The sequence below is a fragment of the Theobroma cacao genome, chromosome 10 (assembly GCF_053813885.1).
Source record: "Theobroma cacao isolate CCN51 chromosome 10, ASM5381388v1, whole genome shotgun sequence".
Taxonomy (NCBI): Eukaryota; Viridiplantae; Streptophyta; class Magnoliopsida; order Malvales; family Malvaceae; genus Theobroma; species Theobroma cacao.
This window is the reverse complement of record NC_142648.1, coordinates 28,518,905-28,542,082: the sequence shown is the minus strand read 5'-3', so window position 1 is coordinate 28,542,082 and position 23,178 is coordinate 28,518,905. Positions and strand designations below refer to the sequence as shown.

Genomic DNA, 23,178 nt, shown 5'->3' with positions numbered 1-23,178 from the left:
ACGTGGGGATTTTTATTTTAATTATTGATGGAATCACTAACAAAAGATTCTGTCAGTAATTAAAATAGGGATAAATGGGGAAAAAAATATCGCGTGTAGATTTTTATTTGAATTATTGACAAAATCACTGACAGAAGATTTCATCAGAAATTAAAATAAGGATACATGAGGAAAAAAATCAGACGTGTGGATTTTTATTTTAATTATCGGTGAAATAACTGACAAAATCTTTCGTTGGTAATTAAAATAGGGATAAATGGGATGAAAAATTTGGCATATAAATTTTAAGATTTATTATAAGCTAAATCACCGTCGAAATCTTTCGTCATTAATTAAAAAATAAATACTGATGAGAATTTTGTCAGTAAGCTGACCAATGTCTTACCACATTACTGATAAGGTAATTAGTCACTAACATGGTCGGCCAATTTTTTTGGTAACCTATTACCAAATCGATAGATTCGATCTATAAATTTTGTACCATCTTACTGTTCATTCACGTAATTAAATTATCGACGAAATACCGACGGATTTCATTTCATCAGTATTCCTTACAATCTTGTTTCATCGGTAATTACAGTTGAATTTTTATCGATGGAATAGATTTCGTTGATAAAAGCTTTTTTTTTTTTTGTAGTGGAGCAAGTTACTATTCTTATTAATACAAGTTGTTCATAAAAAATTGATGAGATTATTCACTTGGCTGTTGGTAACAAAATCTATCCAATTCAAGTCTGTGAATTTTTGCCTAACTGTTTGCTTCATTGCTGAAGTCTCACTCATTGGAAAGATGATGTCAGCTTTGATTGTTCTAGTCAACCTGACGTTGACATAGGTACAGATGATGTTGGAGGAGACGTTGTCATTGAAGGTAAGGTCCTTACTTAGAAAAGATCTCCTACTCATCCCATCAACCTGCCTCAATTAAACCATAGCTAATTGAGTCCAAATCTTTTACCTCATTTGGCCCAAAATGGTGATCAAGCTCAACATTTCCCAATTTCGACCCATAATGGTAATCATGTTCAATGTCATGACTTGGTAACCCTTGTTGGTGTATCTTCATCCTTTGAACCTGAAAATTTAGAACATATAAGTCATGAGAATACTTGTCATATCTCACCTGAACTTACCCACAACTCAACTTAAGCCTTGTTTCTTACTATTGAACCTATTCATGCTTTCCCAGCCCAATCTTTTTTTGAACCCACAGGACTAAACCTTGTTGTGGACTTGTACTTTAGCCCAAGTCAATTAGTCCAACATCAATAAAATCCACCCCAATTTCAAACTCAATCTTAATCAACTTCTTCCTCTTTTACTTTTCTCCAATCTTCAAATCAGCTTAGCTTTTTCCATCAAACAACTGTCAACTCAGATTTTGATGATTGGTCCTTCTTTCGCTCCAATGTTAACTTTTTCTCCCTTGATGATGAATTTCCAGATCTAGTCAACAAAAATAAGAAAGGGGGAAAAATTCAAAGAAATTGAGAAAAAAAGGTATTCGAAAATTAATCAAGAAAGCTGCTTGTTCAGATTCAACTACTAACAATTATGGAACAATATCTTCTTGGGATATTGGCAAGCAACTGGGTCATGCCCTGTAACCACATTGCCCTGAGCAAGTTGTGCTCGACAACCTTGAGAGTATTGAGAAAGTTACTATTCAGTGATGATTTCGCACTAGGTGCTCTTTTGATATTATTCAATCTTTCTTTACTACTTGAAAATTCTCTTTTTTGCATCTTACCCCGCTCATTTCTTCTTGGATCATTTTACATACTTCGACTGGTTGGGTTTGTTATGGTTTTTATGATTGATTTCTAGATAAGCATATTGCTTGACTAGCAGTCTATACTTCTCGTATTTGCTCTGATTTTTCCCCATGATCTTTGGTTCTGCTGTGGCTGTTTTTTTTTTGTGCCTTGTATCTGGTTTTGTTGAGAAATGGTGCAACAACTTGTTGAGGTTGACTGAGGAAAGAATTTGTCATTTGAAGTTATAATTACTGTCATTTTAGTCATAAGCTTTATTTACTAAGTTGGTTATTTACTTTACTTTGTTATTGTTGAGAGTTATTGTTTCCCAATTGTTAGGGATTTCCATTTACCTTTGTTTTTCCTTCAAATAGCCCTTACTCTTGGGTGTGTCTTGAATTTGCTAAGGTGTCAAGGTATCTATTGCAGATCCCTATGCTCCAGGAATATAAAATACTAGCTCAAGTGGTTTGTATAATAGTTTTTTTTTTTAATAAATTGTATATATTTTCTTGGTTGCTTAATGAAGGTTTCTCCTTCTTTTGTTGATTTCTCTTTCTTTCTGCTCTTAGTTCATGGTTGCTCTGTTTTCTACCATTCAATCTTTCAGAAATCATTTGATCTTTAACATGGTATCAGAGCTGTCAATCGAGTCTTAAGGGGCTGCTTTGTTTGGTGCTCTTCAATTCTCTTGGTTCTTGTTATAGTTTCTCTATTTTTGCTTTCATGGTGACTGCTGGATTTAGCATCTCAGCTCCCTCACTGTTCACTAGAGAAAATTATGTTTTCTGGTCTGTCAATATGCAGTCATATCTCAAAGCTTTCAACCTTTGGGATGTGGTGGAGACGGGGGTAGAGCTAGTCTAGAGGCATGCGAATCTTACTCTTGCTAAGATAAAATAGTTTGAAGAAGACAAAGCTAAAAGGTACAAAGCATTGTCCTGTTTACAATCTGCTCTATCTGATGAAATATTTTCTAGGATCATGCATTTAGATAATCCAAAAGAGGTTTGGGGTCATTTGAAGGAAGAGTTTCAAGGTAGTGAAAGGACTAGACAAATTCAAGCTTTAAATTTAACTAGACAGTTTGAGATGATGACTATGGAGGACAATGAGTCTATTAGAGAATTTTCTGGAAGATTGATAGGAGTAGTAAATCAACTTAGGCTTCTAGGGAAAACAATGACTGAGGAAAGGCTTGTTAGCAAGATGGTAATTGGTCTTCCTGATAAGTATGAGTCAAAAATTTCTTCATTGGAGGATTCAAGGGACTTAACTCAGATGACGTTAAAAGAATTAGTAAATGCCCTAGAAGGCCTAGAGCAAAGAAGAGCTTTTAGGCAAAAAGGATTGACAAAAAATGCCTTAGTAACAAAGACCAAGAATCTAAAACTTGATAGTAATAGTTCTAGAAAGATGGATACAGAGAAGAAAGATAAAAGGAAGAAAGCTGTGGAAGATAAGGTTGGAAAACAGATGACTAAATTTCCACCTTGCACACATTGTAAAAAGACTACACATTCAGCTAAGTTTTGTTGGTATAGACCCCATGTAAAGTGCAGGTCTTGCAATAAACTTGGACATGTTGAAAAAGTGTGTAAGAATAAGGGCAAACACACTGATGAAAAAGCTACAGTAACTGAGGAAGTCGAGATTTTTGATGAAGTTTTATTCATGGCTTGTGAGGCTGTTGATTGAATTGAGAAATCTAAGTGGTTAATCAACAATGCTTGCTCAAATCACCTCACTGGTGATGAAAGCCAATTTACCATACTTGACAAGAGTAATAGGGCAAGGGTGGAGATTGGAAATGGAGTTTTTTTGAAGATTATTGGTATTGGCAGAGTTGCAGTGGAAACTAAGTTAGGTAACAAGTTTATTTCCAATGTATATCTTGTTCTTGAAGCAAATCATAAGTTGCTCAGTGTTGGTGAGCTAACTGAAAGCAATTATGCTCTATTGTTCAAAGACAAATATTGCACTACATTTGACCCTAATGGTGATGAGGTACTTACAGTTTAGATGAAAAACAAGTGTTATCCTATCAACTGGATAAACATTGAACAAAAGGCATTTGCGAGTATTGTTGATGAGTTAGAATTGTGGCACTAGAGGCTTGGACATGTCAATTATACTTCCTTGCAGAATATGACATTCCAAGAGCTTGTTGAAGGTCTACCAAGGATTGTAAAGCCAAGTAAGATTTATGGGACATGTAAGATCGGCAAGCAGAACAGGACTCCATTTCCATAAGAGAGGAGATGGAAAGTTACTAACAAGATGCAACTTATTCACTCTGATTTGGGAGGGCTTATGAAGATTGTATCTCTTGGAGGAAGCAGGGTTTATTGATGATGTAACCAGGTTCTGCTGTTTGTATTTTTTACAAGTTAAGTCTGATGCCCTTAAACACTTTGTGAAATTCAAAAAGTTAGTAGAAAATCAAGCATGTACTACCATTAAAGCCCTTAGAACTAATAATGGTAGAGAATTCACAGCTATTGAGTTTGAAGATTATTTAGTTCAATTTGGAATTACTCATAAACTGACTATTACCTACAGCCTTCAATAGAATGAGGTCTTAAAGAGGAAAAATAGGACTCTCATGGAGATGGCCAGATGTCTTCTGTTTCAAAAACACTTACCAAAATCATTCTGGGCTGAGGCTGCTAACATAGACAACTATCTGTTGAATCTGTCACCTTCAAGGGCTGTAGCTAGGAAAACTCCTTATGAGAGTTGGTTTGGTTTAAAGCCATCAGTGACACATTTGAAGATTTTTGGTAGTATTTGCTATGCAAAAGTTCCAGATGACAAAAGAACTAAGTTGGATGAGAAAAGTGTTGTAGCAATACATATTGGATATAGTGATGTGAGTAAGGGCTACAAGTTATAAAATGTCATGACTAACAAGATATTTGTAAGCAGGGATACAAAGTTTGATGAAAATTCTATGTGGGACTAGGAGAAGTCCACTGTGGTAAATTCAAGTAGTTGCAACCAGCATTATGATGAGTCAAAAAGTGAATTTGATTATGAAGAGGATATAAAAGATGAAAGTCTTGTAGTTAGGGGAACTAGGACTTTACAGGATATCTATGCTAGGTGTAATGTAGCTGTATGTGAACCTATTACCTATGCTGAGGCAACTAAAGACAACAAATGGGTGCAGGCTATGAAGCAAGAAATGCAGATGATTGAGAATAATGATACTTGGTTGCTAGTTGATAAGCCTAATCGTCGGCATATAATTGGAGCAAAGTGGATCTACAAAACCAAATGAAATGCTGATGGAACAATCAACAAGTTGAAAGCCAGACTTGTGGTGAAAGGGTACTCTCAGATTTATGGCATTGACTATTGGGAAACTTTTACCCCAATAGCAAGACTTGACAATATAAGATTGTTGAGTGCTTTGGCTGCTCGAGAAGGTTAAAAGATATGGCATGTTGATGTTAAATTTGCTTTTTTGAATGGATATATTTATGAAGACATTTACATTCAACAACTAGAGGGCTTCATCAAACCAGGGACTGAAGGGAAGGTATGCAAATTTATAAAGGCTTTGTATGGACTAAAGTAAGCTTATAGGCCCTGGTATTCTAGAATTGACTCATTTTTCACTATAGAAGGCTTTCAAAAAAGTGCTAATGAACCTACCCTATATGTCTATAGATTTGTAAAATTTTTTAAGGTAATTATTTCAGTGTATGTAGATGATTTATTAATCACTGGTTCAAATGACAATTAGTTGAAAGACATTAAACTCAAGTTGATGAAAGAGTTTGAAATGTCTGATTTTGGTGAAATGCATTATTTTTTGAGGCTACAATTTATTCAAACTCAGAAGGTATTTGCATTCATCAAAGCAAATATGCATCTGAGTTGTTAAAAAAGTTTCTAATGGATAAGTGTTAGGCCGTTGATACTCCATTGGCTTCTAATTGTAAATTGAGCAATGAGGATAGAGCTCTAGGAGCTGCAAATTCAAAATGTAAAAGTATAATTGGTAGCTTGTTGTACTTAACTGCTTTAACAATTGATCTGATATATCCTGCTAGTCTTCTATCTAGGTTCATGCAGAAGCCATCTCAAAATCATTTCTTTATTGGTAAAAGGGTTCTGAGGTATATCAAAGGGACAGAGAGCTATGGTCTGAAGTTTGAAAAGGAGTAGAGTGGAGATCTGATTGGTTACTGTGATAGTGACTAGGTTGGAAATTTGGATGATGCCAAGAGTACTGGAGGCTACTATTTCTCTTTTGGAAGTGTTGTTTTTTCTCGAAACTCTAAGAAACAGGAGGTGGTTGCATAATCCTCAATTGAAATTGAGCACATTTCAGCTACCACAGCTACAAATCAAGCTATATGGATTAGAAAAGTAATGGAAGACTTGGGATTCAAATAGAAGATAGGTACCCCTTTAATGATTGATAATCAATCTGCAATCTTCATTGCAAAAAATCCAGTTTATCATGGCAAAACCTAGCATATAAAGGTAAAGATTCACTTCATCCGAGAAGCAATAAGAGATGGTGAAATCCTAGTACTTAATTGTGGAAATAATGACCAAATTGTTGATATTTTTACTATATGTCTGAGTAAAGAGAAGTTTGAATATTACAAGACTTTGTCGGGGGTCAGAATGATGCCTACCAAGGAGGTGTGTTGAGGAATGGTGTTGTAACTTGCTGAGGCTAACTGAGGAAGGAATTTGTCATTTGAAGCTATAATTATTGTCGTTTTAGTCACAAGCTTTATTTACTAAGATGGTTATTTACTTTACTTTGTTACTATTGAGAGTTACTATTTCCCAATTGTTAGGGATTTCCATTTACCTTTGTTTTTCCTTTAAATAGTTGTTACTCTCAACTGTGTCTTGAGTCTGCTGAGGTGTCAGGGTATCTATAATAAATCCTTATGCTCCAAGAATATAGAATACCAGCTTAGGTGGTTTGTACAACTAGTTTTTTCAACAGATTGTATATATTTTCTTGGTTGCTTAATGAAGATTTCTCATTCTTTCGTTGATTTCTCTTTCTTTTCTGCTCTTAGTTCATGGTTGCTCTATTTTCTACCATTCAATCTTTTAGAAATCATTTTATCTTCAATAGGTTTTTATGTGTATCTTGTGTTGGAATGTTCGAGGCCTAGGTTGCTTCTTAAACAGTAGCATGGTTTGCAAGTTTGTCTTAAAAAAAAAAAAAGTTGATATGCTCCTCATCTAGGAAAGTAAATTGAAAGATATTAGTGATGGAATTGTTGAGTGGCTTTAGAGGTTAAAAAATCTAGAATGATTTTTTTCACCTTCTAATGGAAGATCTGAAGGTATTCTTTCTATTTAGGACAAGAACTCTATCTCTTTTAAAGATGTTTATATTAAATAAAGGTTTATTCTTATATCTGACAGTTGGATTTCTAAGAATTTTGATTGCTCAATTATCAATATTTATGCCCCTTGCAAAGTTGTCCATAAATTACAACTTTGGGATGAACTTCTCTCCTTTCTCTCTATTTTTCCTATAAGCTAGTGTTGTGCAGGTGATTTTAACACTGTTAGAAGTCTTGATGAAAGAATGGGCTGTGCTTCTTCTGGTTCGGATATGGATGATTTTAACAATTTTATTAATAGTTGTGAGCTTGTCGATCTCCTGTTAATTGGTAAAAACTTTACTTAGTATGGTCCTGGCACTAAATGCAATCGCGTTGACAGATTCCTTCTTTCATCTGAATGGTTCCTTCAATTTCAGAATTTATGCCAATAAAGGTTTAGAAGATTTCTATATGATCATTGTCTCATCTTTCTTTCTTCTGATTCAATGAACTGGGGCCTTCGACCTTTCCATTTTCTTGATTTTTGGTTGTCTACAAATGACTTTTCTAATATAGTGGCAGAGAAATGGAATTCTTTTGAGGTCAGTGGTAATGCAAGCTACTATCTTAAGGTTTGACTGAACAAGCTTAAAGCACATCTCAAACAATAGAACTGCTTTTCTTTTAGGAATGTGGATTTCTCTATTGTTGAACTAAAAATTGAAATTGATCATTTTGACAAAATTGGTAATTCATAATATCTCTCTTTGAATGAATGTCTAGCAAAAAGAATTGCCACACAAAATCTATGGTCTGCCCTTAAACATAGAGAATTTATCTAGGGCCAAAAATCCCATATTCGTTGGGTTTAAGAGGGAGACAAGAATACCCATTTCTTCTAATCTAGGCCAAAGCTCATTTAAATCAAAACTTTATTGTTGGGGTGTAAATTAATGCATCTTGGATCTTGGATCCAAGGGAAGTATGTTAAGTCACTTATAATTATTTCAAAAATCTCTTTCACTATGGGTATTGGCCTTGACTAGATATCCAGGGTCTTCCATTTAAAAAGCTATCTAGAGAGCATTATGTTTTTCTTGAAATGCTGATCTCCATGGAGGAATTGAAAGCAAATGTGGAGGATTATGAAGGTTCAAAAGCACCTTGTCTAGATGGTTTTAACCTCAATTTCCTTAAGCACTCATGGCATTTAATTCAACAAGATTTATTTGAATTTGTTGTTGGATTTATTGGCAGAATTGAAAAAAGCCTTAACTCATCATTTGTCGCTTTTATTCCCAAAGTTGCCAATCTTATGTCTTTGAAGGAAATAGGCCCATTAGTCTTATCAATTCTTTGTATAAGATTTTAGCTAAGCAACTTGCTAACTAGCTCAAGAAAGTCATTCACTTAGTGATTGGTGATACTCAATCAACATTTTTTGGTGGCAGACAAATCATTAATAGTATCATGCTTGCCAATGAGGTTATTCATAGTATGAAGAAAGATATGCACAATTGAGGTGGTATTGTCATAAAGTTAGATTTTGAAAAGGCGTTCAATTGTGTTAACTAGGATTTTCTCTTACTTGTTATGTAGGCGATGGGATTCAGCTCTTTATGGAGGAAACGAATCTTTGAATGCATCTTTACGGTTTGTGTCTCAATTCTTATCACTGGTTTAGCTACCACAAAATTTCCTATGAAAATAAGCCTTCATCAAGGCAACTCACTATCTCCTTTTCTCTTCATCATGGTTGTTGAAGTTCTTCATCTTCTTCTTTCTAAGGCAAAGGATCTTGGTTTTTTTTTCCGGGCATCTCTTTATTTGCAAATGGTCTCTCTATTTCTCACTTACAATTTGTGGACGAAACTATTCTTTTTTTAAAGCTGAAACCTCTCTTTGCTACTATTCTCAAAAAAATCCTTTGCTGTTTTGAGATTACTTTTGTGTTACGAATTAACTTTGGCAAGTCATGTGCTTATCCGATAGGTTATTCGACCTCTTTTTGCAATGACATAGACTTTATACTTCACTACATGGTGGGCTTCTTTAGCCTTTATACTTCACTACATGGTGGGCTTCTTTCCATTCACTTACTTGGGTTTCCTGATGGGTGCAAATCCAAGACGTGTCAGTTTTTGGGATCTTGTGACTAACAAAGTCAGACAAGGATTAGCTTTAAGGTAGCGAAAATATCTCTCGTTTAGTGGAAGGTTGACTTTCATCAACTCTAACCTTAATTCCCTTCCGTTTTATTATAGGTCAATTTTTAAAGCTCCAAAAGGTGTTATTACCAAAATTGATTAGCATAGGCGTTCATTTCTTTGGGGTCACTTATCGAGTACTCGTAAACTTTCAAAAGTCAAATGGAGCATAGTATGTAAGCTTAACACTTTGAGGGTCTTCGTATCTCTAATCTGTGCCACAAGAATATTGCCTGCTTTGGCAAATGGTGGTGGAGATATGGCATTGAGGAAAATGCTCTTTGACATTGTTTGGTTGTTCAAAAATATGGGGCTGGCAGAGTTCATTGGATTCCAACCATTTCTCACTCTAATAAGATGCCTCTCGTTTGGAAATGTATTAAACAACTCCCCACTAACGACAAGGTGGTAGATTTAGTTGGCTTCTCAGCTTGTCAATGGTGTATTGGTAATGTGGTGACTCTTTATTTATGGTTGGATAGGTGGATGTTTGATAGTGACACTCTTTGTTCCAGGTTCCCTCGCCTATTTTCCCTAGCTTTGAACAAAGAAGCTAGAGTTTTTGATGAATGGATTGATGGCTCTTGGAATATTTCCTTTAGGCGAACCCTTCACTCTTGGGAATTAGATTCTTACAATGAGATTCTTGCTAAACTATCTTCAGTTATTTTTGTGAAAAATAGGCTGGACAAACACATATGGGTGAAGTAGTATATGTGAAAGTTGTAGCTTTTTCTCTTATCTTTCCAATGCTCCAAGAATCATCTCATTTGGAATTCTGTAGAGAAAGTTATGGGTGAATTACCGAGATATGTGTAGTGGAAGTTTGCACCTCAAAATTACTCTCCTTTTTCTATTAAAATTCTTTCTTCATTAAACACTTACAAAAGTAAGAATAAATCAATAATAATCTATTTTAATCACATTAACACCAAATTAAGTATAAAATTAACTAAAATAAGATTGACTCATCTAAATTAATTAATTTATAGTAATTTAAATAAAACTTATTAATTTTTATGTATTACCACAAAAACTAAACTAAATTACTATTAAAATTAACCTCAAGTAACTCTATTTCATAGAGTTATCATGCTGATTTGTCTGTTATTCACTTTTTGCATCCTTCTTTCAGCTCTCGCTCTATCTCGTCATGGTAGCCTCAGTTGGAAGGATGTTTTAAATTCAATGTTAACAGATCTGCTTGAGGTAAGCCTAGTCCCTCTGGATGTGGAGGTGTGTTAAGAAATTATGCTGAGCTCATGGCCATCCTTCATGCTCTTTGCCTTTTTTCTGCTTCTCAATATATCGGAGCTCAGCTTCTCTTTGAATCTGATTCTAAAGTAGCTCTTTCTTGGGTTTCTGATGTTCGTCAAAGACCATGGAAACTATGGCAGATTTTCAACGAAATTGATTATCTTTCTCGAACTATTGGTAATGTTTCTTATATCAATGTCTTGAGAGAAGGTAATTCTTTTGCTGACTCTCTCGGCAAGCTTGGTCTTGATCGTTGTTCTATGTTCACTGCTCTGTGGTAACGGCCTATTTAATGTATGCTTCATGGTTGTGTACTGTTTTTATCTGTGAGGCCTCAGCTCTCTTCTTGCACCTGCAGTTCAGCCTTAACTGCTTTTTTGCTTCTGCTGTGTTCTGCAAACAAGGTCATGCTTTAGAAATGTGCAGCTGTCCTGTTTTTGTTCTTTCTTCCTGCTGTTGTTTTTATTTTGCTCGAATTTCTGAGTTTTTTCTTTGAGCGGTTCTGCTCATCCGTCATGTACTCCTAATGTCTTTTGATATATTCTCTGTTTGACCCTTCCAAGTTCCATGGTCCTGCAGAAGCCATATGGCCGCCCACACGAGACCCACGTTGTGTATTCTCTACCTTGGAAGTGCCGTGGTGCTAAGTATTGAGCTATGAAAACTACAGAGTTTCACATTTAAGATATATACCAAAAACCCAAATGGGTGGTCGAGAATTAGAGATCCTTTCTTGTTTTTGTCTATAGTACCCATTACCACTATATAAATGTGCTCAGGTATACGACTTCAGGAAAAATAACAATGTGTTGAAAAGTAACGAACAAGAAAGACGGAACTCCAAAAAATCATTATCGATTTTATTTTCGATGTCGGTTTAATCTTTTGATTTCTTTGACCAAGTCCTAAATATTATGTTTTTCCCACCAACATATATCCCATATGGAACTAAATATTGCTTTTGAAGCTTGAAAGTGATATACAGATATGCATTTAGGACCACCATGCATGTTTTAGAGTTATATAGTCCATGGGGATTCATCCCAGAATTTGACACGTCCACCGTTATGGACCAGCAGCTCGGGACAAAGCAGACGCTATATGGCCCTCCCACACGAGACCCACGTTATGTTTCTCCATACCTAGCTACCCAGTGATGGCTGGGTACATTTTAGCTATAATTTCAGATACCACACCAAAAACCAATGGTTGGTATTTTTTGCCACTAGTTAAATGTGCTGGATCAATTTCTGAATCTTACACAAGAAAAATGTTTTCATATGGTCTAGTTTATGAAGTGTTCTCTTTTAATTTCTTTAAGTGTGTGAACTTCAATAGTTATATCTTCTATATTATCTTTTTGTCGGTTAAATGCTCGTTTTAAAATTTAACATTTATTAAATTTTTTTAATTATTTGGGATTCAACCTTTTTTCGTTCAAATTAAGATGTTACTTTTTCCGACTTTATTCATTATGTGAAGTTGAGTCGCTAAATTATCATTAATAAAATGAAGAGTTACAAATCTATATTTATTAAGGATTACTTTTATGTAGTAATCGTTAATCCTATTAATTGCATTGGCTCACATAATGCTGTTCAATGGATAAAAAGCCTTCTTTAAGTCCCTACACAAGTTAAGTAACTTGTAATTTATTATCCATTTTAATTTATGGAACTTCAAGATTTTATCTCACATAAGGCGTCTCATAAATAGATATATAATAAAAAAAAATTTAAAATTGAGAGGTGGCATCACCACTTTGGTCCCTTAATATTCATAGGTTGAAGATGATATGAGCACCTAAATATCCAATCATACACTAATACACAGTTGATATCGGACTCATGACTCTCTTTTTAGACCGTGACACTGAAAGGGGCTAGAAGAATCGCTAACTCCCTTGCAAAGAATGCGGCTAACAACAGATCAGCAGAGTAGTGGGCAGATTTTGGATAGTGTGGGTAATCTGTATCTTCTGTTTATTCTTGAATGAGGAGCAGGTCCTTCGTAAGGATGTTAGGTGAGGCTTTGAGCTTGAAAGGTAAACAAAGGAAAGCCCTTAGTCTCTTGTTTGCATGGGTTGGTGGTGTGCAGGGGCTATGTTGAGGATTGATTGTGATATCTGTGTAGTTTATGTTCAATGTAAAAGGAAGGGGGGCGTATTTGTCCAGGTATAGAGTGGTCTTTTTGTTTTGAACTGTACCTGAGGGTTTTCAAAGTGTGAAAACCGTTATCCTTGACTTCCATTGAAAACGAAAGAAGCATTGATTTCCAAAAAAGAAAAAAAATAATTGTTAAATGAATAAAATAAAAAACAGTACATTCTAATTTGAACAACATAATAAGTTGAATTCTGAAATGAAAAATTCAACAAACGGTAAATCTTACAATAAGAATTCTCTTATTTTTGATTGAAATCTTTATATCATATTCAAAGATCTAATAGTGTGCTTTGTTCCAAGAAAACATTTATAATAGTGTTTCAGCCTCTCAATTATAGATTAGACTTTTTGGGAATGATTGTGAATTATGTTTAATTGTCATTTTTTTTTTGTTAGTGTTATGTCTCCACAGACTTGTGATTATTAGCTGGAATTGAATAAAAATCCTCTCTCTCCACTTGGTACCTTCATTCCATAGCGTGCTCGAATAGCAGACAAATAATATTATAATAAGAGCGACGTTAATATAAGAAATTTGTTAAATAAATGATGCAAATTTATGAAAGGAGACATCAAGCGAAAATATTTGTATTCTACTTCGAATATCAGTTATATGTGTCTTCATTTCCACTTGGTCTAACAAAGAGAAAAAAAGTTCCCACTACATGGATAAATAAAGGAAATGTAACTTGCATGGCTGGATTAATGGAAATTGACGTACAAGTAACTTAATAAGTTACAGTTTATTTTACTAGTAGTCTTGCACTAAATCTTTTCACTTGTAATTAAGCTGAGCATATACTGCAGCAGACAAGCGAGGTTTGGCAAGAGCATGCAATGGTTTTGCCAGGAAGAGATCATCTTCCGATTCTGATAGGTCAATTTTTGCCTCATCAGGCTGCGCCTTCCATGCAAAACCTTGGATCAGCCTGGCCAATAGCATTATTGTCATTTCAGACCCAAGAGCCACGCCCATGCACCCTCTCCTCCCTGTACTAAAAGAGATAAACCTCAGTTCTGTCTCTGTCAGGTCAACTTCTATCGAACCATCCTTCAAATGGCGCTCAGGTTTGAACTTCAATGGCTCGTCCCAAACCTTGGGGTTCCGGCCTAGGCCTACCCGGCTGAGCAGGACGTGACTACCTTTGGGGATGAAATAGCCAGCAACAATGACGTCGGTGTTTGAGACATGGGGTAGGTTAAACGGTGCAATGGGGTGAAGCCGGAAGGCTTCCCTTGCACAAGCTTTTACATAGTTGAGTTTCGGAATATCAGTCTCCTGAACCAACCTGTCCTTTCCGACTACACCATCTATTTCCTTGATTGCTTTCTGGAGAGTTTCGGGTTGGTTGATCATCTCTGCCATTGCCCATTCTACTGCATTGGCAGGATTGTCCACAGTTGCAAGCATTAATTCCTGCATACGAAATAAGGATCATCAAACTTTAGTTAACCGAAAAATATATTATATTGTGTTTGGACAAGTAAGAATCTCACAGTGCATTGGGCTTTGATCTCTTCAACTGAAAGTGCAGGCTTCCCATCTAAATCCTTTGCTAAAATGAAGGCATCAAGCAGGTCTTCAGCCTCCTTCTTCTTCCCTTCTCTCCACTGTTGTACTCTCTCATCAATGATAGGGTCATGGTAGCCATTGACAATTCTCACAGCCTCACTTACAATCTTTTCGTGACCCTCCAAATCTAATGGTCTCAGCCAGGGTACATAATCTGATAGGATGAAAGAGTAAAGGTGCTTGAGCACAGTAAAGAGTGATTCGACGTGTTCTTCTTCTTCGTGTCCAGGCCCTCCATCTTCTTTGCCTTGTCCAAAGTATCTTCTGTCGAACATCATCTTCCTGATGACATTTCCAGTGTATTGCCTGACTGCAAGTCTCAGGTTTATAACAGAGCCATTGGAACTATCATTTTCAGGGTTGATGCATTGGTTGTAAATGAACCTAACAAGATTATCAGCTTCTTGGGTTCTCTTATGGAGCAACGAGCTAAGTCTTGCTGGTTTAATTATGTTAGAAGCAATCACCTTCCTCATTTTCTTCCACTGATCTCCCCATGGCACCAAGGCGGTTGACAAGTAACCGCGAGAAACCAACTCAGTTGCCATTGTAACTGGCCTCGATGCAAAAACAGCATCATATTTTTTCAAGAATTCTCGAGCGATTTCAGGTGAAGTGACAGGAATGACATGAATGTTTGCCAGGCGGATACAAGCAATGTCAGTATCGAGTTGTTTCATGAGGCCATGAATCCACCTGAAGGCAGGTTTGTTTTTCCATATTTCAGGAAGGTTTCCAATGACTGGCCAGGGAGTTGGCCCTGGAGGGAGACGTGCTTGGTTGGTGTAATTCTTTCTAGTAGTGCTTTTCAATTTGACAAGGACAAGGGGTGCAAAGAGAAGCACTAGGACAAGTGTTGAATGAAATGAAACAAGTGTGGAGATGGCAAAATCATGGGAGCCCCATGGCAGCTGAGTTTGAAAGGAAATGGTTGAGGAATTATCCATTTGCTAATAATCAAACACTAGTATACTGTCTATCTGTGTCTTTGTCTACACAAAAAGGTTGATAGGCATAGCTATTTATAGAGGCAAAGGTGTGAGAATTTTGGTCATTCATCATTGTTCTGTTTGTTTCTTATTTGTGGTATTTGTTTTCTTAATTTGCTTTTGAAACTGACTGAAAAGTAATATAGTATAAACTATATTTGGAACTTAAGATTTAAAGTTCGAACTTTCTTTTTACCTAATTTTATTATAATTTTTAATTAAATATAGTTCTTTCATTTACTAAAATATAAAGGGATAATTTTTTTTAACCTTTAAAGATAAAGTGTTTTCGAAAATTATCTTCTTTTAGTTTTAATTGTTTTTAGCCAAGAGAAAAGATTTTTAGACAAAATTGCTCTTAATGAAAACCTTCTCATTTTCAAGCACATGTGTTGAAAAAAATTTTGTTACACGTCATATTGAAAAAAAAAAGTTATTGCATACCATGTTTTTTTTTATGATTAGAGAAAATTAACAAGTAAACTAACCCTAAAACTAATTATCCAAATTTGGCGATTTTGAATAATATCTGTTTGCTCAAATCCATTTCATCTTATCAGTAACGTTGATGTTGAATAACTTTTAATATATTTCGTGAAGGAGTTTAACTCCAAAAGTTTATATTCTAGTAAAATACAAAGAGACCACACACGCCCTATTTAAAAAATGTTTTTATTACACGCTATGTTCAAAAAAATATTGTTACACGTTATGTTGAAGAAAAATTATTACACGTTATGTTTGAGGTGTTTAATTCCAAGAGTTTATGTTGTAATGAAATATAAAGGAGCAAGTTACATACCATGTTTAAAAAATATTGTTGTTACAAGTCATGTTTAAAAAAATTTTGCTAGACACTATTTTGAAAAAAATGTTGTTACATGTAGGTATGTACAAAAATATATTACACGTCATATCATATTCAATAGATTAATTACACATTAAGTGCATTAGAGTTGTTATATGCAGACTTGGTGTGCAACAACTTTGGACAGTGTTCTAATTTATAGATTTCATTTCACTTGTAACTTTAACCCATCTATTTTTGGATTTTATGAATGTAAACTAATTGTTGATTTTTCAAGAAAATTTTGCAAAAAAAATAAGAATTCTAAAAATTTTCAAAAAAAGAAGAAGATGAACGGAGTAAAGGACTGACAACTTTGAAGGAAAAAACTTTTTCTCACCTTTGTTTAGAGTTTTTTAGATATATATACATATACATATATATATATACAATCAAAAACTTAGTATACTATGCTCTACAACAGTTAAAAATAACAAAAAAGAAAAACAAAATGACACTGCAAGCCTAAGCAAATGTTACACATTTCAATAGAAGAGGTTACACACCAAAGCTTCAACAGCAAATGTTATATGTCAAGGCTAAAGCTTCAATACTAGATATTACATGCCAAAACTTCCTTCTTCCTACTGATGTTACATACCAAGGCATGCTTTGCCAGACTTGAATCACAGAAAAACTCAACACCAATAAACCTAAAAATATGTTATTACTAGCCATGCCATGCTCTTCGACAATAATATCATGAAATGGCGAGAGATAAACAAAGAGAAGGGTGTTGAATGTAAACCAATAAATATAAGAACATGTTGTAACCCACCATGTCATGCTCATTGGTTTGTAAATTGACAGCAATATGACGAGATGGCGAGAGATAGACAGAGAAAGATGGTGATGGTGGTAAAATTAAAGAGAGTTGGATGATGAGGGAAAAAAATGAGAAGCACAGCAAATGGATGGTGGGAAAGAAAAATTGAGAACATTTAATTTGTCTAAAATGATTGTAAGGGTATTTTTATCAAGTCATGATAAAAGTCTGATAAAAATAATTAACTTTATATTAAAGGTTATCTTTAAAATGAGTTTATTAGGTTGACTATTTCTCATAATTTACTTTGATATATATATATTTATCTTAAAAAAAATTAAGTGACGATATAAATAATTTATCTTAAAAAAAAAACCAACATATACGTACGTGGTGCAATGGAACTGTTACACATGACCCAATCAATTCTGTCTCCCATGCATGTGTACGTATCACACATAAAGCTAGGCTGCCCACGTTTAGAATGTTTTCAACATCTTTTCAATGTTGTCTGGCTACTTTCGTTCAATGTTAGCCACATATATATAAGTTTTCATTTCATGGATAGTATCTTTCACTGTTAGCCACATATAAGTTTTGATTTCATGGATAATATCTTTCAATGCTAGCCGCATATAAGTTTACACTTAGTTTGTCTATATTCACACTTCAATTCGACTATGTCCGCATATAAGTTTACATTTAATTTGACTCATTTATCATTTTTTACTGAAAATCAATAATAAATAAAAAAATTAAAATTATAATCGACAGATCCATGATGTTTAAGAAGTAGATCAACAATATGTGAAGAAAAATTAATTAATTGAAATGGTAATTATGTAAAAAAAAAATTCAATAGTTGTTAAATGGGAATTTTCTTTCTTTCTTTTTTATAAAAAAGCATCAGGAATGGATTCATTACTGAAATTGGGTTACAAAAACTACCCTTTCGTCGTAATGAAATTTGGTTATACAGTAGCCAGTAGGTGTGTTTTCAACCATTTTCAGCCTCTAGGTTCATTTTCTAAGTTCCCAACTCACTTTTACTTCATTCAACCCCTCAATTCAGCAAGTATATACCACATTATCGATATACAAGTTTTTTTTTTGTTTTTTTGCAGAATCTTTCCTCCCTAGCATCAAAGCTAAGTCCACAGTAACATGCTCACTAGAATGGATGAGTTGATTTCAATGTACACAACCTAACCAACAGAAACCAGAACCAACCTGTAAAACATTTTGCAGATTAAGATGGCTGACACATAATGCACCAACGATCCATCAAATATTTACAAGGCACGACATATCTCCTATCTATCAACATCAAATTTAACTAAAGAATTTGCAATCTCAAGCCATTTTAGTAAAGCCTAGGAGAATAAATTAATAAAATTAAGTACAATATTTTTTTAAGAGGAACTAATTTGGCCTAAATTTGAGTTAAAATCAAAGAAGTAATTGACATTGAATTGTATTAAACTTTCTGTTTATCCAAATTATCATATACTAAAATTTATTAATAATTAATGTATTAATGTAACTAGGCTAGACACTCCAACTTCAAAATGTCAAAATATTTTTACTTATTTATTTGGAAAATGGAATTTATATTTAATTTTTTAAATAAAAAATTTATTCACTTATCATTAAACCAAAATTTGAAGTACATGACTAGATTGACTTATGTTTTTCATGTGCGAAATCATCGTGGTCAGTATTGTCATTTTAATTACCACAAAAAATAGCTCATGAAATAAACATGTGTATAATTATACCTATCCTTTTGCTTTAAAAAATATGAGAAATGATTTTCTTCACATTTTTTTCCCTAATTTCAATTGTTTGGTCACCAGTCCTATCAAATTTTCCATCTATGAGGTTCTCGTTTCCTTGGGGGTTTTTGGTCGGCTAAAGAAATCTTTGACTGACGTTAAGAAAGGGTTACCTTTTTTGTGTCCTTTGTGGCTTTGTCTTGTCTTTTAAATGAAACATTATTAGTTATTTTTGAATAGCATAAAGTTTTATTTATAAGAAAAAGATAATACAAATAAATATCGAAATAAATTCAGGTTAAATCTTAAGCAAATCAATAATCACATGACAAAGATCAAAATCAAGGTCACAAGGAATATGTAACACAAGACAGATCAAATCTTAAGTTTAAAGAAAATGATAGTTATTGTTGTATATATTTAAAAAGTATTATTATAAATATATTTAGTAATAATTTTTTTTACTTTTTTACGATATTTTTATAAATTTGACTGTATTATATAAATTTTTAACAGTATTATGAATAAAATGTAATTATAGAGATTACATACACTATACATGGAACCATAGCGAACAAAGATACGATACGAAACTCCAAAATCCAGCACCAAGAATTATATAATGCACCAAGAAAACCGGACTAAAACTTGCAAAAGAGTAAGGAAGAAGGCCGAGGGAACAAATTAATACACCAACTAGACTTAAAAGCATGGGGTAACAATCCAATTCTCTTCACATTATTCTAACTCAATGATCTAGTTAATGACAGCATCCTCGTTTTTTTTTTTAAACAAATTATTCCTAATCCGAACCGTAATGTTGAATAATTGCTAACGGTTGAGTGTCTAAAATAATAGTCAAATGTCGGTGACTAGAATTCTGTCTCCCATGCATGTGTTAGACGTATCACACATAAAGCTAGGCTGCCCATGTCTAGAATGTTTTCAACATCTTTTCAATGTTTTGTCTGGCTATTCTGTGATAACAACTTCTACTTTTGGTCCCAAAATTAGGCTCATGTCGCTTTCATTTCATGAATAATATCTTTCAATGTTAGCCACATATATACAAGTTTTCATTTCATGGATAGTATCTTTCAATGTTAGCCACATATAAGTTTCGATTTCATGGATAGTATCTTTCAATGTTAGCCACATATAAGTTTACATTTAATTTGTCTATAACTTATAATCACATATAAGTTTACACGCCAAAACTTCCTTCTTTCTATTGATGTTACAAACCAAGGTATGCTATACTAGACTTGAATCATAGAAAAACTCAACATCAATAAACCTAAAAATATGTTATTACTCGCCATGCCATTCTCTTCGACAATAATATGATGAAATAGCGAGAGGCAAACAAAGAGAAGGTTTTGTGAATGTAAACCAATAAACATAAAAATATGTTGTAACTCGCCATGTCATGCTCATTGGTCTGTAAATCGACAGCAATATGACGAGATGGCGAGAGATAGACAAAGAGAGGTGGTGGTGATGGTAAAATTAAAGAAAGTTGGATGACAAGATGTAGACACTAAATCATAAACAAAAAATAAATAAAAATAATAAAAATTAAAATAAAGAAGAAATGAAAAAGTGGGGAGTGAGGTATAACTGGCCGCACCCTGCTAGGCACCTCCCTCACCCTGCCAGACGCGAAAAATTCGCGTCTGGCAAGGTAGTGGAGCGTGCCCCCTCCAGAGCCCAAGAATCGGGTATAAAGGAGGGGACACTGTAGCATTCGGGGAGGGAGGAGATGAGCAAATCTGTAAAAACAAAAAATTTCCAGATTTCTAGCAAGGGGGAAGCCACAAACAAAAAAAAAAGAAAGAAGAAAGAAAGAGGGCAGGGGGCTTTTTCTTAGTGCCGCCGGTTTGGGTGAGTGAGGAAGGGGGAGATCTTGGGTGAGAGAGCAAAAAGAGATCTTGGGTGAGAGAGCAAAAAAGGATATTGGGTGAGAAAGCAAAAAAAGAAACGGGTGGAGAGAAAGAGAAGTAGCTGGGCACTAGAGAGAGAAAAGGGAAGAAAAAGTGAAAAAATGATAAAAAATAATGGGGTTTCTTAAAGTGTGTCTTGGGTAGACCTCTCATTTCCCACCCCAAATGGCATATTTTGGAAGAATAAAATTTGCTGGCTTGATTGGAGTGGGCTGTAGATTTTGAGGAGCTTAGAAAGGTAAAATATTTATCATTTCTCTTAAATTTTTATGGCTTGAGTTGGTTCATTTTATTTATTTATAGGACTATTGTTTAATCATTTAAGATTAATACTTCAATGTAATGTTCTAAAATCCTTAGGTTTTATTTTTGAGATTTAAGAAAGTAATACAAATAAAGGGATATATAAATATAATTTTTTTTTTTTTACATAAGAAAAGGATTCAAATGTAAGAAAATATTTATTAGAGGTATTGAAACTTAGGAAAATAAAGCACATAGCAAAAAAAAAAAAAAAATAAATTGCTAAATAAAATATATTTATAGTGATAGATCTAGAGATCTAAATATAAAATATAAAAATATAAATGAATGAAATAGATGATAGGCAAAAAAAAAAAAAAATTATAAAGGTTAAGTTAAGTAAAAATTGGAGACTATTGAGACATTGGTGAGGTATCCTTGGGTAAAACCATGTAAGGAGCATATAAAATATGTTTATACATTAGATTATAAAAATATATTTAGTGAATGAGAATAAACAAGGAAGAAACATTTTATGTTAAATAAAAAAATATATAGTTGAGCTAGTCAAATAATTATAATAAGATAGGTATTAGAATTGACCTTAGAAAAATTGAATCTTAAGACACAATAATATTAAATAAGTTAAGTAAACAATACCGATGATGGGATGATTGGTCGGGGCGCGAGGAGTCGCAATCCCGGGCCGATATTCCTTAGGTTCAGAATCCGAATCAAGGCTCCACCAGTACGATGGGAGGGCCTCGATTTCAAGGTTCCGAAATTCTTAATAAATGAAAAGTTTTACTATACCAAAAAAATTACTTGATAAAAATAATAAATAAATAATAATAATTCAAACATATAATAAATAATTAATTTGTGAAAATACAATATACATGACATTAAATAAATAAAATAATAAAATAATAAAAAAACAACTAATTTAAAATTAAGCATTGAATATTAAATGGCACAAACTATAAAAAATGTAAAAAATAAAAAATAAAAAATAAAAAATAGTAATAAATATATATATATATATAATAAGATATTGGACATTAGGTTTGAATAAAAGATTGCTTATGAAAAATATAATAAAAAAATATAAAAATATAAAAAATAAAAATAGTATAATAAAAAATATATAATTTTTGTTCACTAAAATAACATAGAATTATAAGCAATTTGTCTAAGTATAAATGGAAAACATAAGAACTTAGAACAAAAAATGTAAAGTATAAAAAAAATAATAATAATAAGAAATAAGAATAGAAAATATGATAATAAAATATATAATAAAATAAAAATAATTAATAATAACAAAAAACATAGATAATTGCATCAGCATGACATATATGTATTGCATCATACATATCATTGCATATAAATATTTCTGTTTCCGAGTTTAAGCCCCGATGATGGGATCTTTCGGGGATCCTGCGAAGGCGGGTATTTCTCGAAAAGTTCCTTAGGTGAAAAGATGTCCTCGGGTCCCACCAGCATGATGGGAGGGCTCGAGAACCATCTTTAATAAAAGGCTTTTGCCCGAATTGGGTTCATTATGCACAAAAATATTATTTTAAAAAGAAAACGTACGATGACCCCGATGACGGGAATTATTCGTCGAATTTGCAAAGGCGAGTTTCTCGGATAATTCCCTAGGTGAGAGAATATCCCGAGTCCCACCAGTATGATGGGCGGATTCGAAAAATATCCTCGATAAAAGGTTATTTGTCCGGCATTTTTATCTCACGCCATGCATTTCATCTCGCCACCCATTTGCATTCCATTTTAGGTTAAATAGGAGATAAAATAAAAAATAATAATTAAGGAAATCTAGTGAAATTAAAAATTAAAGCCCAATAGGATAATCTAAAAATGGTACCGTTCATGGAACGGGCGTCCGAGAGGTGCTAATCCTTCCCCGGGCGTAACCGTACTCCCGAACCTAGATCCAGAAAATTGTAGACCGGTTTAAGGTTCTTTTCGGTGGGCTTAAAATTAATTTAAGTTTTCATCGATTAGAATCGAGTCAATAGGTGGCCAATCGCACATAGTAAAAAAAGATTGGTGGCGACTCCTAGTTTAATTTTTAGAGAGTTTTCACATTCACGTCTAGCGGTCGGGTTCCCGGACCCGCACGTTACGACACAAGAGAAAAAAATGGGAAGCACAACAAATGGATGGCGGGAAAGAACAATTGAAAACATTTAATTTGTCTAAAATGATTTTAAGGGTATTTTTGTCAAGTCATTGTAAAAGTTTGATAAAAATAATTAACTTTATATTAAAGGTTATTTTTAAAATAAATTTACTAGGTTATTTTAAAAAACACTATAAA

At 33.7% G+C, this 23,178-nt stretch overlaps 1 protein-coding gene across 1 annotated transcript; it reads right to left on the bottom strand.

The window, feature by feature from the left end:
- Positions 1–13,294: 13,294 nt before the first annotated feature.
- Positions 13,295–15,245, bottom strand: LOC18587463 (phenylalanine N-monooxygenase-like). Its single transcript, XM_088802561.1, has 2 exons — positions 14,196–15,245; positions 13,295–14,115 (listed from the first exon to the last, which is right to left on the bottom strand). Exons 1-2 carry the CDS (start codon positions 15,216–15,218, stop codon positions 13,474–13,476), a joined length of 1,665 nt encoding a protein of 554 aa, XP_088658687.1. The 5' UTR covers positions 15,219–15,245; the 3' UTR covers positions 13,295–13,473.
- Positions 15,246–23,178: the final 7,933 nt, after the last annotated feature.